This window comes from Arachis ipaensis, chromosome B7 (assembly GCF_059453495.1).
Source record: "Arachis ipaensis isolate K30076 ecotype BB chromosome B7, ASM5945349v1, whole genome shotgun sequence".
Taxonomy (NCBI): Eukaryota; Viridiplantae; Streptophyta; class Magnoliopsida; order Fabales; family Fabaceae; genus Arachis; species Arachis ipaensis.
The window spans coordinates 34,688,280-34,707,974 of record NC_142442.1 but is presented as its reverse complement, the minus strand read 5'-3'; the positions used below and the strand labels follow the sequence as shown (position 1 = coordinate 34,707,974).

Here is a 19,695-nt window from a genome sequence, read left to right as displayed (position 1 = left end):
CTACTATTGTTCATCCAGAGATACTAGTTGACCAGCACCGTAGGCTATGGACGGTGGTCACTAGCCTGATATATTTTGCTGCAATTGAGTGGCATCAGGTGGATAGGGTGGTACCGTAGTTCGGGTATTCAGCATCTCCCTCATTTGGCTCTGAACATAGATTGGCTCCATGTGAAGGATGGAAGTGGTGGAGATCGATGGTTCCCCAGATATTATCAGGAGTGGCATTTGCATTGGGAGAACCGGGTTGATTCAGTCATACCGATCGATCGAGTAGCTGACCCCGGTCCATCAGCTGAGTACTTGGACTGGTGGTGCCGTGTGGCCCACAGATTCCTATCCCCAGATGTTGCATTTCATGATCCTAGACCGATTGTTTTGACCAAGGAGGCTCGCAGAGGATCGTCGTAGGCACCTCCCAGGGTGCAGGTTCCCGACAAACCGGACAACAGGCGAGTGGATCGGCGTCGACGTATAGGCACACGTACCACCGTTGATGTTGGAGGTTTGGACACATGGATGGATCAGCCCACCTACGATGTAGGGGGTAGCTCTCAGCTGTTCGGGAGTGTTGGGCCACAGGGATTCGCTAACTTTACTACCGCGGCCGTCGCCATGGACATCGATGATCCTGTTAGTCAGTCAGAGTTCTTTAGGGATATAGCAGACATGCTGAGGGATGACGATGCGATCCATTATAGGCCATAGATGCCTGAGGTTCATTCCCAGTTTGCCGAGTACCAGCCACCGAGTCACGATGTTTAGCCTCAGTTGCCGGTTGACCTCAATGAGCCTGCAGCTTCTCCATCTGACCCATGGTTCGTGTTAGGAGGGACCCCAGCATTAGCATTCAGCAACATTCCACCACAGACATCCGTAGCAGAGGCGGATCAGCGACCGAGGAGGATGCGGCGTCCTCCTTTGTATGGCACCGGAGGTCACCTGCTTGGTCATTTCGACGATGATGACAGTGACACCATCGAGGATTCTGATTAGTTTTGTGTTATTTTTACATATGGTGGGAACTATGTATGATTATCTTCTTAGCATCATCTTTAGGGTTTTATGTTTCAGATTGTTGTTGTATATTATTTGACATGTATGTGTCTTATTAGTTTTGTGTTGTTTTTACATATGGTGGGAACTATTATTCGATTAGTTTTATGACTCAATACCTAACATTACTCAAATTAAGAATTCCTAATACAACTTAGATAACAGCAACGAGATCATAAACATCATAACATATAACCATCCCCGGCAGCAGTATATCTTCGCTGGTCACAGTTCCCCCGCGTATAACCAAGTTGACGGCAGAGACCACAGTGCTTCGGGTGGTTCTCAACAGACTGATCTATGCTACCGCGGATCCTGGTTGCCTTCGGACGTCTTTCCCTTGCACGACTCATGTTAGGATCAGGAATGACTGTTGGTCCAGCATATGGGGGGCATAGGCCTTCTGGGATAGGCGGAACAAGCCCATGCTTGTACACGTTGAACACCTCAGTCATACGATACACCTCGTGAACATATGACGCCCAATTCAGACGCGAGTGGGCGCAACATACAATGGCGTGACAACATGGATAATGGAGCGCCTGAAAGTGGCCACAATCGCATGTGTGATCCTTAAGGGAAACTCGATAGCTACCTAGCGAGAAATTTTTGGTCGGTGTCATCTCAGTCACCGTGTACTCCGATTGGTGCCTGTCGTATAACGTGACGGTGAAGCACCTGGAGTCTCTTATGTTCTGATCAATAGCCTTCACCAACGCCTGACAAAATTCATGCCCAGATCCAAGTTGTGCCTCTGCCGTCTGTCCGTAGACCACGAATAGCTCAGCAAGCCTCCCGTAAGTTGACTTAACTAACGAAGTGACCGGGAGGTTACGAGTTCCCTTTAACACAGAATTCACACATTCACTAATGTTGGTTGTCATGTGCCCAAACCGTCTACTGCTATCCTCGTGTTGGGTCCACTTGTCATACTCCATCCGGTTGGCCCAGTCACACATGGCCGGATTCTCAGTCCGCATGATGTCAAACCAGTAATAAAACTCTGCCTCAGTTTTTGCATAGGCAGCATTCACCACCATCCTCCTTGCATCTTTACCTTTGAAATTAAGGCTAAAATTTGCTGCCACATGACGAATACAATACGCTCGAAAAGCACGTGGAGGCAGCAACCATTCTCGGGGGCCTCAAGTGCAGCCTTGATGCCATTATGCCTGTCAGAGATAACAAGGATACCCTCCTGTGGCGTGACATGCGCTCGTAGGTTGGACAAGAAGAATGACCATGACTCCGCATTTTCTCCCTCCACAAGGGCGAAGGCTATCGGGAGGATGTTCGAGTTCCCATCCTGTGTTATCGCCAACAGTAACGTGCCTCCATACTTGCCATACAAGTGGGTACCGTCAATACTCACGAAGGGCTTGCAATGCCGGAAGGCCTCGATGCAGGGTGGAAATGTCCAGAAAAGACGATGAAAGTACACTGTTGACTCATCGACCTGATCCCCAAGTCGAACAGGAGAGGTCTTCAACACAGTGACTGTCCTAACCATGGTCGACTGTACCCTTAGCATCCAACGTGGCAACTCGGCATACGAATCTTCCCAATCTCCATATATTTGTGCTACTTCCTTCTGTTTTGCCATCAAAACCTTCCTGTAACTAGGCCTGAACCCGTAATCAGCTTCCGTTGCTTGTTGCAAGACCTTTACCATAACCGCAGTATCCGCCCTAACCAACGAAAAAATCCTTGCACAGATAACGTGATAATCAAGCTGATGGTGATCACTGGAAATAGAGGTGGCCAAGCAAGTGTGCGGACCGTTGTACCTCCTAACCTCCCAAGTGCCCTTTCATGCACGAAGCGATATGCGAATCAACCAACTGCAACCCTTACCGAACTCCTTGCATTTTCCATGATACTTCAGATGATCTGATTCCAAGACTCTGTACTCAACACCTCGACGGATGCTATAGTCCTTCACACTCAGAACAGCTTCATCTTTATTCTAAAATGATTGCCCAATCTGAAATTCTGTAGAAGAACTCCCAATTGTAGCACCTCCGTCTGCCTATTGACCCAAAGCCTCCAAGTTTAGAGTGGAGAAGTGTGGAGGATACTGTTGTGTGCCAGAACTTGAAGGCCCGTGCTGTGTATGTGGATTGGCACCTGTGGCATCATCGTTGTCCCCAATGATATCTACAGGCTCCTAGTCAGAGTCATCGTCCCGCATTGTATTCTCTACTCGATCAGGTTCCCCAAAGCCTTGAACATCATGAATCATGCCACCACCGGTATCCGCCTCAAATGCCTGCTGCCAGACCCCAGGATTCTCCAATGGTACAGAATCAACTACCTCCGTTCAATCTAAATCATCCGCGAAGGAAGGGGATGCGACCTGCGGAACAGATGGTCTGGCCGCAGGCATTGAACTAGACGCACTGCCTGCGGCAGTCGAGCTATGAACTGGAGCTAATGCCCCAGAACTATCGACACCAACCTCCACTTCGCATACAGCTCGTGTATTCTGACCTCCGGAAAGCTCCTAACACAATGAAACAGAACCCTAATATCTTTATCAGCCGCTAGCACAAATGTATCATACTTAACACCGGTCGAGACAACTGCGATGAAAATTTTGTAGAATAGCTTCTTCATCCACTTGCTCCCAAGTACCCCAAGCTTCTGCAAGATGTTGTTCTTTACATCTGACAAAGTGCTTGATGAACTGATGAATACATTCAATGGTTCTCTGTTAGTGAACTTCACACTATATTTTTTGCTTCTTTTAATTTTTCCAGAGTAATTCACTAAGACAAGAAAACGCTCTTCCTCACTTGCCATTGTGTGATAATGATCTCTTCAGCAGCTTGAACCTCACTCATATATATATAGAATTCTTCTCCTCATAAACTGTGGCAGCCTACAAAAGTTTATGCATTTAAAAAACCCTTCATAAACCGTGCCAGGTTAGAAGGTTTTATGGTCATATTTCTTCCTTCCTAAACCGTGGTTACCTACCACGTTTTATGTTCATTCTGATTCACTCATAAATCGTGCCAGGTTGCAACGGTTTACATGCAAATTTGAAACCGTGGTTAGCTCCCATGGTTTACATAATAATAAAAAAGGACATCAACGTAAGAACTTTGCAAATGTTGCATTCAGGTAAAGCTTTCTCTCTTTTATTTTATATAAGTACATTGCCCTTATTTTTATCAAATTAAATTAAATCGTTAATTTAAATTATATTTATTTAAATTTTAAATTATATAAATAAAATTAGATTAATTTAAAAATAAAATATATCAATATGATTTGATCTTTGTATATTGATGGTTATGTCGTAGATTAATTTTAAAAATAAAATATATCAATAAAATTATGTCGTTTATATTTATCAATAAGATCTAATCTTTGTTTTAAATTTTAAAACAAAAAACTATCATTTCTATCCATGAAAGTTGAAAATGCTAACATATTTATCCATAAAAAACGAAAATTATCATTTGTATCCATAAAAATGGCTTTTGTAAGCAAAATTATCCAAACTCTAAACTATTAAATAAAATTCCTAAATTACTCTTTTCTCCACCACTACTACCATCGTCTCCCCCCTCCCTCTCTCTCAATGTTCTCAGCGACCCAATCCCAACATCGACCACATTGCCGCTCAATACCACCGCCTCGCTCTCCTCCTCAATCGTCACCCTAACCCCTTCTCCACATACTCCTCCATCGGTGTCGGTCGCGACTCAGCACCACTATCACCAACATAATCATCTAACACAAGCTCAGCCTCTAGATCTAAGGATGCTGCGAACAGTGTGAGCGATCTGTTGGGATAGGTAAACCATCACTATAGTTAACTTCATTATCCTCGCCAATAGTCGCCATCTTCCATCACCATCAAGCTTAACTGTCTGGCCTCGGAATTCAATACCTTAACAGAATCCATAGAGCATGTGAAGAGGCTTTTGCATTACGCATCTTTGCTTCCACCATTCCATGACTCGGATCGGGTTCCAGAGAACCGGATTCGAATCTGCACACACACTCAAAGGCTGCGACTTTTTCAATGGTTGATCGAAAAATGGTGTCTAGAAACGACTCAATTGAGTCCTTCTTCAATTCCGTTCAGGTTGTGAAGGAATCGCTGTCCCCTTTGGAAGTGGGTATTCAAAAAGCTGCAAAGGATGTTGAGCACTGCTTTCTGTCAAGGCACAAGAATACGGATACGAAAGGTGTTTGTTTGAAGGCCCAGGTGAAGCAAGGTGGTGAATTTCATATCTGTGATGTAAAGAAGAAGAGAAGGTTGTCAATGAACGTTCTCTTGAAGGCTTTCTTGGATTTTTTCTCACATAACTCAGTGAGTGGCAATGGAAATGTGAATGTGAATGGTGATGAGGTGGATAAGAAAGGTGATGGGTCTTCTTCTTACACTAATTGCTTGAAGTTTGTAGTGACTTGGTCTTTGCTGGTTAATGGTTTCCTTCAAGCTCTTCCAGCTCTTTTCAAAGGTAGTAGGGGAGGAGGCGACAGGATTGGAGTTTTGGAAGAGGTGGAAGGTGAAGGGGAAGCGGAGCCTGCGATTGAGATCGAAGTCGAAGAAGTGGAAGGAGGATGAAGGGTGGTGATGGCGGTGGTGGTGATGGTAATGACAGCAATGATGGTGGTAGTTAGGAAAAAAAGTTGTGGTAGAATTTGGAATTGGAGTAACGGAGAATATTAAGAGAGAGAAAGGGGGGAGGGAGAGACTATAGTAGTAGTGGTAGAGAGAAGGGTAATTTAAGAATTTTATTTAATATTTTAGGGATTGGATAATTTTACTTGTAAAAGTCATTTTTTATGGGTACAAATGATAATTTTTATCTTTTATAAATAAATATATTAGTATTTTCAACTTTTATAGATAAAAATGATAGTTTACTCAAATTTCTTTTTCAAAAATTAATGGCCATGCCTCTTTACACTAATTCAAGTAAGTGGAAATTAAATCCAAACTATAATTATAATATTCAGATAACTTGATACTTGGATAAATTTTGTTTGAGTTTCGCTAAAGAATGACTAATGGTATTGGTTAAAAAGGAAAAAAATTAAATATATAAAAATTTATATATTTATCATTAAATTCTTTTACTTATAATATTCTTAAAAAAATTTTTAGAATATTTAATAAAAAATTTATTTTATTTTCATGAAACCCCATCGATTCGCCGTAAAATTTTATGACTTGTACAACTAAATACTTTGGTGTGAAACATTTATGAAATCATCTATAAAGTAGTGTTTGGTAGTGAGATAGAGACGGAAAGACAGATACTAAGAGACATAGACTAAAAGACGAAAATTGAAATAAATCTCAATATTTTATTTGGTGCAAAGTGAGAGACAGAAATTAAAATAAGAATAAAATTCTAATTTAATTTGTACAAAGAAATAAATTAAAATTAATTAATTGAAATGAGGATATTTTAGGTATAAAATGTTATTAAAATTTAAGTCTCTGTCTCTAAAAATTTCAGTCCCATGTGTCACTACTTTTTGGAGGTAATAAAATTTTGGAGATAAAGACAAAAATTTTAATACCAGTCTCTGAACCAACAAACATGATACTGAATCTCAGTCTCCCAGTCTCTATCCCAATATCTCAAAACAAACGCTAACTAAAAGTGTTTGAATATAAGTCTTTAGCTAATGGCTAATGCTTTTAACCATAAACATGTTTAAAATGTGAACTTTCATTCTCATAGAGTGAAGATTAGGAATGTTAGAGAAACGATGGAAAATTCTATGAAATCAATTAAAATAATTATTTTATTTTTTAAAATAAATAAAAACACTTTTAATTACATAATTTTTTTTAGCTGTAACGCAAACCGCTGTAGACCTGAGCGATCAAAGGGTGAAACATGTACATGTTTAAGAATCTATTCGATTTAGACGTAATTTTAGCCTATAATTTTTTTTTTGAAAAAACAACTATTTGTATTCATGAATATTACAAACATTGATAAAAATACCCATTAAAAAAAGAAACTAACGTTGTACTATTAAAGATAAGTTCCGTACGACAAAAGTACTTAAATTCTAATTTTTTGTTAACTTTTTAATAAAATTCTCAAATTACTTTTACTCTTTATCTTCAACCTCAACTTTACCATCACTTATTCTTTTTTAAATTCCAAACTTTCACAACAATTACCACCCAAATATTCCTACCACCTCTGGAATTCTACCCTCTTCTACATCTGACACTCCCAATACTCTTTTATCTGTCTCTTTTGCTTACAATCTTCTGCTATTGTCCTTCGAAATGGCTCTCCACTATTCCACAACTCTCCCGAAAATGACATCATTGTTAAATCGAATGCCGTCGTCAAAGGCCTTGCCTCACCAGTGCCGCTCATACTTTCGAACTTGTTAGATTACTACTTAGCTTGTTGCTTGTAAAGCAGAAGCTTATTTGAAGCTTCATCTATTTGAGGATGTAGAATCCACACTTTTAACATTTTCAAGGTAGAAGATTGTCCTCCGGCCTACTCTCAAACCAAGTTTTTTGGTATGCTTGGTAAAGTATACGTGCTTTTAGTCTTTGCATAGGTTGAGATCTATAATGCATGGACACTGACACTGACACGGGACACAACACGACACAAGACACATCGACTGGCGAATTTTTAAATCTTATAAGACACGGAACACGCATACATATAAAATATAAAGTATTTTTTAAATAAATCATAATTATATTTTGATATTTTATTGATATTAAAATATAAATTATTTTTAATGTCTTATTTAATTATATCAAGTATTTAAAATATTTTTTAGTTTAATAAATACTATATCTAAATTTATTTTAACAATATATGTTAAAAATAAGACTGGACACGCTGACACGTGATGGTATTTAGTTGTGTCCAAACGTGTCTAGAGAAGAATTTTTTACTTTTTATTAAGATACAGTTGGACACAACAGACACGTGTGTCGGACAAGTGTCGATGAGTGTCGTATCCAAAATGGGTCCGACACGCGAATACGACAACTCAACGAAGTGTCCGTGCTTCATAGGTTGAGATGGTTTTAAAAAGGTAAAAAAATCTTAAAATTCCAAATCTATAACTAAAAAGAATATTTAACTGAACGATTCAAAAAATAAATGATGAGTTGTTGGCTTGTTGCAGGTTTGAGAGGGTCGGTGGCAGGTGTGAGAATGAGAAAGAAAAGAAATTTGAACAAAGGAGAGTTAGGGAAAAGGAAAGAGGAATGGAAAATCTTGTAATGGTGAATAATATAATGAAAGCGGGGTGTTTGGACTGCAAAATTTGATGAAAGCGATGATGGAGGTGCTAGAAAACATTGGATTTAGGAAAGAAGAGAAAGAATAGAGGTGAGGTTGAAAATAGAAGGCGAGAGCAATTTAAAAATTTTATTAAAAAATTAATAAAAATAAAAATTTAAATATTTTTATTGTATAAAATCTATCTTTAATGGATACAATATTAATTTTTTTCTTTGATTGATATTTTTGCCAGTATTTCATAAAATTTATGAGTATAAATAATTATTTTTCATTTATTTTTAACTCTTTCATTTTCTATCATATTTACCTTTACGCCATATTTACCCTTCTTTTCTACTCTTGTCACCATTACCAGCACTCTTCTTTTCTCTTCCAGCAGCGGCTACCCTAGGTAAGTTTTTCTTCATCGTTTTGTTATTTTTTCTTCCCTTATTCATTTAGCATTATGTTATTTTATTTTATATATACATTAGTACATAAGTGGATTGTTGTAATTTAGTAAAGTATAATATAATTTAAATATTTTAAGTTATTATAATTTAATTTTGTATTTAGAGTATTTTAAATTTTACTTTAGTTAATATAATTTTAATTTAGATGATATTATTATAAATATAAAATCAAATTATAATAAATTAAACTATTTAAATATGATATAAAATAAAAGAATAAAAATAAGGTGAATGCTATGGTGCCTATCACTTTGTACCTAAGTTACTAAAAAGAGTAAATGAATAATATTTAATAAATTTTATATGATTTACTTTTTATTTTAAATATTTTATTTTTTACTTTAAAAAAAAAGTTAGGCAATTTAGGCACCATAACAAAGGCACCATAGAACTCACCTAAAAATAAATATGGTATAAGAGAGGAATAAAAGATTGCCTTTGATAAAGGCAGACCACGCTCAGATTGGGTGGGCCCTTGCTGATCTGCGTGTTTCATCCTCTGATCTCCTAAGCATGTGGCAATTTGCTTTCCGGCTAAAAAATAATTAAAGATGTTTTTATATGTTTTGGAAAATAAAGAATTATTTTAATTGACTTAAAAAAAATTTCCAGTGAACATTAGCGGTTAATTTTTTTTATATTGATTAAATATATGTGTAATACATTGTTATTGGAAGATGAGGTATTTTTTTTTATATGGTATTTTTTTATTAACATTATTCAAATCGGACGGTTCGATTTATTTAAAGAAAAAAATAAACTAAAAATCGAAGGGTTCAATTTGCATTTTTTATTTTTTTATTTTTAAAAATAAAAATCGGACGGTTTGATTTTAACATTAAAATTTTTTTTATTTTCAAAAACATAAATCAAACGGTTCGATTTGTAATTGTTGGTTTAAAAAATGAAAACCACAACAGCGAAAAACTCATCTCTTCTCACATCATTCTGAGATATACCCCCTCTCTCACACACAAAAAAAATAAACGAACATTATCCTTTTAATTTCCATATATATGGACCTACATACCGAGGAAACAAGCGGAACAACAAAGAGTAAATTAAAATTTTGGTACTTCAAAAGATTTTAATTTTTGATAAAATGTTTCTCGAAGGAATGAAATGTCATTAACTATGATTCTAAATAAATTTTTTTACGAAAATCAAAAGCAAAATTGACAAAAGAGTCGAGAGATCAAAGGTTTTCTTCAATTATAGAATTTCGCTAATGAATATTCTAACGATACTTTTGAATGAAGGATATAGAAAGATAAGTTTTTATTAAAAAATAAAAAGTAAAAGTTTCAAATTTTCCATGATATTAAATGCTTTGACGAACTCTTGTATTTTTATTTAATCTCACTACGTAATCAATACTTCTCTCAACTCTTATTTATAGCTGCTGTATTTAATAAAAGTATTTTTGTAAATATATCTAATAAAAATATCTTTTTTTTGACGGTATTTAATAAAAGTGTCTTTATGAATGTGTCTCTTTATACATTTTAATGTTAACTATTATTAAAATATAATAATTAATTATTATTTACAAAAAGTTAGAGATAATATATTAGTATCTTATATTTTTTTATTTTTATTTTCAATAAAAAAATTTTCCTTTTTATATCCAACCCTAGGGTCTAGAGACACTAGTAGTTATCGTCAATATATATATATAAACGTTGGCTCATCATAAGTGCTTCGTCCAACATGATTAATAAACTGAGAAAACAACATGGTTTTACTATTAAATAGCCAGTGTTAATGCATGTTGCCTTTTAATAGCACCATGCCAGCATGGTGTAAGTTTATGTGTCTGTATATAGAGAAAGCACGCATATAGTCAAACTATCACTAATTTAGTAATTTGGATGGGTCAAATTATTAATTTATCATTTGATTGTTTAAATAAATATTGAGAAATTTAAATTTTATTTTATGTATATAATAATTTATTAACTAGCAATAGATTAAAATTTAAATCGTGACAGATTAATTATTGATCTGTCAATCTAAAAGATATGGTTAAAAAAATAGTTACCACGTAGAATTAATTAACAACAGTTGAAAGGGTAGTATATGAGATTTGTATACGTGGTATATAGTAAGAAAAGAAGGCAAGGAATGATAAGATCCTTATATCCACATATACACACAATTGGTGTTGGTTATTGAAGCCAAAACTGTATGTGACACCCACTAGCTAAGAAATATTATTATATATGTATATAGGAAATGCTAATGCCGTACCACCCATTATAAAGACAATACTTTAGCCACAATTGCAAAGATATGAAGTAATATATGGGATGGATGGCTAAGACAAAGATGGAGATATTATTTTATACAAGTTGAAAAATAGAAGATAAGGTGAGAGATGAAAAGTGGTTTGAATTGAAGCACTATGTTATGTAGAGAGCAAAAGAAGAGGACAAAACTTGCAAAGTCTAAAGTCTAAACCGCTAAGATGGGCCCTCTACCTTCTCATATATGTTGTAGAAGATGTGTAGAGAAATTAAAAGAATAAAAAGACCAAACAAAAAAAAATAAAACAAAATAAAATAAAAGGACAAAACATAGCTGACACAATTAGGTTTGGATGTGAAATCTATGAAGACCTCGGTGTGATTTTCCTAGTTGATATGAAGGTTATTTTCGTGTGTGACGATGTAATTATATTTGTAAAGGAGTTAACTTTAGTAGGATATGATTGGTGGGAATGGATCTCTCAAAATTCTTTTCTCCAATTAATGATGTTAAGTGTAATTTTTTATTATTTAATATTTTTATATTTTTTATTTTACTTAAAGATGGTACGATGAAAAATTACAATATTAATTAAAAAAATTGAAAAGATTCTTTTTAATTTGTGCCAAAATTACTTACATTTTTATATATAAAAAATGATAAAAGTGTAACCCTAGTTTTGCCTTTGACCAAAACCATGTAGGACAAATTTTTCAAATGATAAAAGAATTTAAGTAGAGAGTTATTTTTTATAATTAATATCAGTCAATTTTTTTAATTTTAAATTTTCAATTCTAAATATTAAATTTATATCCTAAATTTTAAATTCTCTAAAAATAAAAAAAATAAATTTATAATAAAAAGAATTAGTCAAAATTGACTACTTAAAAATTAATTCTCTATTTTTTATTTGAAAATATGTAATACATTATCATATGCTAAAAGACTAATATGTTCAAAGGTAAATTTTAGTCAGAGATTAAATTCATTAAAATAAATATTCTATTAAGGGCATTAAAGATACTTCATTATAAAAAGTTGTAGAAAAATTAAAAAGTTGAAAAAAATATTTAATCAATTTTGTACATAAGAAGCTTTCAAGAGTTTTTTGTTTAATAAATACTTGTTATTATAAGTTGAATATAATGGTCACAAAAGTCATTTGAAGTGGTGTTTGGTAATAGTGATATGAAGAAAAAAAGAATTGGAGGGTAGCCTGAGGTGGAGGGCCAATTGAGTTGATAATGCAAAATTGCAGAGAGGGCACTGAACTGAAGCAATTTATTTTTGTTGTTTTATGAGAAGTACACATATGCAATAATAGAAGGATTTGTTTGCTCCAACAGTTTTAAGCCAGGCCCCCCTTTCCCATAACACACCTTTTCCTTTTATTAGATACTTCTCTTAATAACCAATTATTGTGACTATTCTCTGCCCCTTTTTCTCTGTTTTCATCATGCCTCTGTTTTTGTGTGCATTTGTCTCTGTCTCTCTATTTCCAAGCACTTTCTATTTTTTTTCTTACCGTACAGACATTTTTGGGTTTATTCAATTTCTCTTTTTAAACCAAAAATTTAAAAATTTCTTATAAAAAAATCTAAATGCAGTTTTATTTTCGTAAAAAATATCTTGTGATCTTACTATATTAGAAAATATATTTATTCTTTAAGTATTTATAGAGATAACTATACTGTATGAATACAAAATGTCACATAACAGTGAGTCAATATACATGAATATATATTTGGTATTTATGAAAAAATTTGAAGATATTGCTATAAAAAATTAATTTTTTATTGTAAAATGTTTGAATATTCTGATAGCTGATTGTTTTAATAAAAATATATAAAATAATATGAATAAATTTACAAAAATATGTGACTGGTAGATTTGGTGGATGAATTTTTTTTCTATTTATTGAAAATGTTTATTATATTTAATTCTTTTATTATAAAAGATAAGTAGTTTACCTTTTTTTTAATAAAATATCAAAGTCGTCTATTACTCATTGTACCAATCAACTTTGGCTTTGTACCCAATGCCATTGCCATTATTACACTCTTCTCCACTCTGCTACTGCATATGCATGTGCATGTGCATGTGCGAGCGCTATGTGAAACAAGGAAAAACTATAATTAGATAATGTATAACGTTTTCCATCCAATGATTATGTGAAGTTAGGATTTAGGAATGAGGAGGAGTTTTCTTTCCTTCTTTTTCCCTTTCCATGCATGACTTAGATAATAAATATTATATAGTTTCATTGGCTTTTCTGTAACAAAATGGAATGAATGGAGAATAAGAAGAATAAGATGCTCATAAACACACAATTTATTTACAAGCACTAAAATTCGATATTGCCGATGGTTTTCCTGATAGTAAAAGCGTCGGTAATTAATTTTATTGAAGATCAAAGCGTCAATAAATGTTTGTCGGACAAATTTTTAGTTAGTAAATTTCAAGTTATTTTAGTGTTTTAAAATTTAAATTATTAACTTTTTTATTGATTAAGAATACGAAACTAAAACAAAAATATAATATTTAGACTAAACTATTAACAATATTTATATAAAAATTGATTCGTTAACAAGAATAATCATAAAAGATCATAACTCAATATATTCATAAAAGTTTAATCTCAGTACAAAATTAACTAAACATGATGTAGTCTTAACAGAGTAGCTTATATGGTCAGTTTTCTTTCAGAATGACACGTGTTGCTAAGCACCATTTAGAGACAATATGAACCCTAATTTTTCATTCTTCGTTGGAACCCAATCTTCACAGAATGAAATCATAACGGAGTACAACCATCTATCATTCCGAGCTACTCCACAAGAATATACTTGAAAGAAATTGAGCATTGTCAAAGAAAAAAAGTAATTACAAGCGAAAGCAGTAGCTTTTCAGGAGCTTCACATCAAAAGATAAAGAAGAAAAAAATTCTGGTTGGAAGATGTCATTGTGATGAGTATGTTGTCTTGTTGAAATTTTTGACGATTGCTAATCTTGGAAGATGGTTCATTCGCTGCCCCTTTTGAAAGGTATGAAACATTATTTATGACAATTAGACAAGTGTAAAGTTCTCTGCATCTCTGATTTTTTTTTTTTTTTTTTGTAGAGTCGAGATTACAATTACTTTGTTTGGGTTGATAAAATTGATAGGGATGGCAAGGGTTAACAAGGTCTTTGATTAGAAGTGATTGAAAAGTTTGAGTGCAAAGTTTATACATAGAAAATAGTTTGGGTGTAGGATCTAAGAATTTTTTACTAGTGAAAAACAATGTAATTTATGTTTAAATGGAATGAATTATTTGCTTTTTATTGCATTTGTATTCCACCAACTGTTTTTTTTTTTTTTTGACAACATTCATTAAACATAAAGTAATGTTAATCATGAGAACATCAATGTCAGAATATAATATGTATTAAAAAATCTACATAAGCATTCATAAAAATTTACCAAATAATGAAAACAACCATAAGCATTCATAAAGTTTTTAGAAGCTACGTCAATAGGAGTTTAAATAGTATATGTAGCATACCAAAATGACATGATTATCTAAAAGAAAAATAGTTAAACATACCTAATACTAATTAGTAAAGTATTCAGGTAAATTATAGAAATATGGAATAAAAAAAACATGATAATGACTATTAATGCTCATTTTAGTTTGATTTTGAGTTGCTGCTCCTACTAGATAACCTATTGGCTGTGCCTTGCACAGTAGTAAATGTTCCGAGTGGTTTGAATTCAGAAAGGGTTAAGTACGATTTTGGTCCCTAAGATAGGGGTTGAAAATTTTTTTCGTCCTCGGCCTTTTATTCCCTCGTTTGGCTCTCGCCTTCGTCTAGCCCGCGTCCTCGTGTTCGTCGTCATCGAAGAGGAGGTGGTGGTGGTCGTGTGTGAAATCTGAGTTCTGAGTTCTACATCTGAGTTCTTGTTTTCTGGGTTCTTGACGATGATGATGATGATTTTTTTATGTTTCTTCTTAATATTTTCATTATTCATTATTGTTGTTGTTCTTCTTCTTCTAGTTGCTTTTGTTGTTGTTGTTATTTTTTTTATTCCATTATCCATTATTGTTGTTGTTGTTGTGCTTCTGGTTGTTGTTGTTTCATTGGTGTTTCTTCTGTTTCTGCTTCTGCTTCAACTTTTGGGTTCGCTTCAGCTTCTAGTTATGTTTCTGTTGATTTTGGAGAAGAAGGGGAGGGTATTTTCGTCCGAAGGACGATTTTGAAACTAAGTTAAATTTTAGGGACCATTTTGTAGGCAAAAAAGGCCGGGGATGAAAAAATTTTCAGCCCCTACCTTAGAGACCAAAATTATACTTAACCAATCCAGAAACTAGCCACCTTGGTATAAGTTGTGATCTTGATATTGGCATAAACCTATGCGAACATGAAAATTATGCCTGCACTAACTCCTTGCGTTGTATGTGGAGACACAATATATGATCTGATAGATGCATTGGATGGCTGAGAAGTTCAAAGTTGGAGTCCGAGACAAAGGGGTCTGAGTGCTCGATGGTGGCCTAATGTTGGTGGGTTGTAATGGAGGAGGCTTTTTAGCGGATCTCTTCGTTGTCTTTTTTATGGTGGTTAGTATCCTAACTAGTGGCGGCACTTGTAGTGTAACTGGCACATTAGGAGATGGATCCAATGTGATAATAACTTAAAATTAAATTGAACATAATTTTAAGTAAACTTAATAACTTGAATATGTTTGAGCAATTAACAAATTTAGATTTTATATGTGATTTTACCTACAATTAAATTAAACATAATTGTAAGTAAGCTTATCATGGAGTTATTACAAAACTAAATCTTGTCGTAAATTTATTAACAACAACTAACCTAATTTTTTCATATTGAAGAACTCTTCTAACTTAAAGGTTACAGTCATTGAATCACTTTGTTTATGAAGATATTACCTCTCGAAAGCCTTCAAGTGTGGCAGAGCTTGCCTCTGAACACAGTCTGAGAAAGGGTAGTAGTGACCTCCCTCTCCAATGTCACTTTGAAGACAATACTCGAGATTAATGTCGTTGCAGAAATAAATCAGAGAAAAATAGAATACACTAGAGAAGAAAAATGTCAAAAACTGTTCTGTTAGGACATGGTTGAATTTCGCACTCAAAAGGGGGTGCACTTCTTATTCTTCATTTAATTGCAATTTGAAAGAGTAAGTAATTTTCTTTTAATTAATTAAATAAATATTATTTTTAAAAAAATATAAAATAGTCCACCTAAAAAAAATCTTTTTGCCACATTAGAATGGTCATGAACACATCACATAGTTTAACAAACTTTTCTAATATTTGGTCATATTTGACAAACGACACTCAAGAATTATAGACATTTTAGTTGTTATGATCTTCTATAATTATTATTGTCAGCAAATCAATCTATCGTAAATATTTTTGGTAGTTTAGTCTAATATTTATAATTTAATATGACTGAAAACTTTAAACATAAACCCTTAAATTTTATAGGCAAACAAACAACTCATGGTACATGAGATTAATTTTCCACTTTAAGGTTGGAAATTTTTAAAATCCTTTTTCTCCCCTCTTATAGAAGAACATCACCATAGTTAGGTAGCAAATCATTTTTGTCCTCTCCTTCACTCTCAATTGTATTATTATTATTATTAGGACAATGTGGGAAAAAAAAAGAGAAATAATAAAGGAGAAAAGAACAAAGGAAAAATAGGGAATTCTTTTTTCTAAACCACAGTACATTTCATTAAATGAAGACAGAAAAAATGTGGGTCAAATAAAATTAAAATAAAAAAGAAAAAAAGCTAGTTTACTAATTCACAGTATGTTTTGTAGTGGTTCTGAGCAGTGGATCTGTTTCAAGTGAACAAATCTTTGGAAAATCATCAGCACCATCATCATCAATTTTAGTTATAACAATCTCCTCAAGACAAGCATCACCATGACCACTACAACAACTCTTGTTGTTGTTGTTGATGGTGTTATTATTATTAATAGACTCTGAATCTGATTTGGTTGTGAGTTCTTTGGCTCTTTGCACTTCAACATTCCAATCTGTTCTATACAGAACAAGCATCATGAGAACGACACAGGAGCCTTGCGCAGCAAGTAACCCAAGCCACAAGCCAGCAAATCCCATTTTAGCAACAAATCCGAAAAAAATAGCCACAGGCATACCGACCAAATAAAATGATCCTAAGTTAATGTTTGCGCCAATTGAGGGCCTTGCGCTTCCCCTGAGAACTCCGCAGCCAGTGGTCTGCGGACAGTTCCCAAGTTCGCAAAGCCCCGCGATTGGCAGCACTATGGAAGTGAGCTCTAAAATCTGAGGGTCATTAGTGAAGAATCTTCCCCACTGGTGTCTCATGAGGGAGTTGAAAACCATGGCGGCCAGGCCGAGGGCGGCGGCGCAGAAGAGGGACACCAACATGCAAATGCGAGCCTTGTGGGGCCGGTTGGCGCCTAACTCGTTGCCAACTCTGGTGGAGACGGCGAGGCTGAGAGAAGATGGGAACACATATACGAGTGATGTTGTTTGGATGAGGATTCCCATGGAGGCGATGGTGGCTTTTGGGTTAGCCAAGTGGCCGCACAGCATAATCATGAATTCGTACCACCACCATTCCAGGCAAACAGAGGCGCAGCTCGGGATCGCCATCGCCAGCAGCGAAGACCAGCCTTTTAGGCTCTCCATGCTTGGCCGCACCCATGACTCTCTATGCACGCCGGAGAAGTAGATGAAGGATGATAGGAACAGAATGAGGTTCAGATTCGTTAAGACCATCGCCGTCGCCACCCCTGTCGAATTTTGGTTAGTATTCAATGTTCTTGTATGATTCTAAAGTTTAATCTTTCTGCAATTACCCACTAAATTATTTATTCTTATAAAATTTACGTCAAAATACAAAATATATATTAAAACTTTTTATTAGTATTAATATGACTTGAAATTTTTTTTTTGGTAATAATGTATATATAAAAAATCAATCACTATATCAGTTATTCATATAAATTTTGGTCAATAATTAGTCAATAATATTTAAAAATATCGACAAAAAAATTGAATTAATAATTAAAAATATTAGTCAAAAACAATAAATTATGGTGTTTTGTAGCGAGCGCACCTGCAATACCCATGTTGAGGTGAACGACAAGGAGGAAGTTGAGAGGAAGATGGAGAAGAACACTGATGGCGGAGCAATAAGTAACGGGCATTGTAATGCTCTGAGTCCTGAGGTAGATTCTCAATGGATGAAGAAGTGAGAGCAAGAAGAGATCCGGTATGCAAAAAAGAATGAATCTTTGCGCCATTGAAGAAATCTCATGATCTTGACCAAACCACAAGAGGATCCTGTTCATGTTTATCCACATGAATGAAATTGGAAGCGAAGTTGAGAGGAGGAGGAGCACCGTGCGCTGAAGCGTTAAGCCGAGAATCTTCCATTGCTTGGCGCCGTAGGCTTGGCCGCAAATGGGTTCCATGCCCATGGCTAAGCCGGAGATGACAGAGTAGCCGGTGATGTTGGCGAAGCCTATGGACAGAGAGCCTCCTGCAAGCTCCATTTCTCCAAGGTATCCAAGGAAAACCATGGAGATCATAGCTCTTGAATATAAGAGTAATCCTGTCATTGTTGTTGGTCCAGATATTTTTCCTATCTCTTTGATTTCTTCTAAAGCCTGATGCACACAAAAATATATAAATGCTTATTAAAGTTCATTACATTACTGTTTTTCTTAACTTTGTATTCAATTTAATTTACCTCGTTAGGAGTTGGCCATCTATGAAGATCATTGCTTGGAAGATGATCGACAACTTTGGAATGGGGAGTGATGAGGATGGTTGTTTTTGTGGGACAGAGAAATGTGGATGCTGAAGATGGCTTGGGATTACACATGATTATAAGATAGTTGTTGGGTACAAAGGAGAATCAAAAAGGTGATTTATGTTATATATGTATGTATTAACTATTAAGTCTATATAATGTTTGTGTTGGGGAGAAACAATAATAACAAAGGTAATGTGTTGTATAATTTTGGGGGGAAGAGGGTGAAGAGTTAGTGGGTATTTATGCATGAAAAGTTTGGGCCCCTACTGTTGAATTTGGAATGTGTCACTCATAAAATGTGTTGAACGACATTGCTATACAATTTTAGAGTATAAAATAATAAGGAAAGGCTAAAGTTTTCAAAAAAATAAATGTAAAAGAAAGATCAAACTTAAACGAAACAAATGCCTGTATGAAGTGCTGGGTTAACCGACCTTGTTAATTTTTTCTCTTGTGAAATTATAGTTTTTGTTTTTTGCTTTTTTGCTTTTTTTTTTTTTTCAAAATCCCAAATATTCTCTTATCAGATAATATAGGGTGAGTTTAGTAAAACTATTGTTTTTTAAAAATAATTTATCAAAATTGGTTTTTGAAGGATAACGTTCTAAAATATATTTATATTTGGTAAATCAAAATAAAAAATAATTTTTAAAATTTAATTAGACTATGATAAACATAAATATAATTAGATATTTATTAATAGATAAAATTATATTAGACTTTTTAATTTTAATAATAATAATTTAATTTAAAAATGTACTTTAACTTTTAAAATATGACAATGTAAATACATAATCATTTTGATTTATTAAAAATTTTACCAGACAAACTATAATAGTCTTAC

The 19,695-nt window shown here is 34.2% G+C and overlaps 2 protein-coding genes across 2 annotated transcripts; both read right to left on the bottom strand.

Moving 5' to 3' along the window:
* Positions 1 to 1,238: 1,238 nt before the first annotated feature.
* Positions 1,239 to 2,036, bottom strand: LOC148550811 (uncharacterized). Its single transcript, XM_088494628.1, has one exon. It carries the CDS (start codon positions 2,034 to 2,036, stop codon positions 1,239 to 1,241), a length of 798 nt encoding a protein of 265 aa, XP_088350754.1.
* A 14,685-nt stretch (positions 2,037 to 16,721) lies between these two features.
* On the bottom strand, positions 16,722 to 19,045 carry LOC107610072 (protein DETOXIFICATION 48-like). The gene is made up of 3 exons (XM_016312143.3): positions 18,786 to 19,045; positions 18,150 to 18,702; positions 16,722 to 17,823 (listed from the first exon to the last, which is right to left on the bottom strand). Exons 1-3 carry the CDS (start codon positions 18,918 to 18,920, stop codon positions 16,838 to 16,840), a joined length of 1,674 nt encoding a protein of 557 aa, XP_016167629.1. The 5' UTR covers positions 18,921 to 19,045; the 3' UTR covers positions 16,722 to 16,837.
* Positions 19,046 to 19,695: the final 650 nt, after the last annotated feature.

Excerpts from the sequence above, each read along its gene's own strand:
- LOC148550811 (XM_088494628.1), bottom strand. The coding sequence starts at position 2,036 with ATGCGGACTGAGAATCCGGCCATGTGTGACTGGGCCAACCGGATGGAG.
- LOC107610072 (XM_016312143.3), bottom strand. The coding sequence starts at position 18,920 with ATGTGTAATCCCAAGCCATCTTCAGCATCCACATTTCTCTGTCCCACA. Across the intron at positions 18,703-18,785 it reads GATGGCCAACTCCTAACGAG|GCTTTAGAAGAAATCAAAGA; the intron begins GTAAATTAAATT and ends TGTGTGCATCAG. Across the intron at positions 17,824-18,149 it reads CCTCAACATGGGTATTGCAG|GGGTGGCGACGGCGATGGTC; the intron begins GTGCGCTCGCTA and ends AAAATTCGACAG.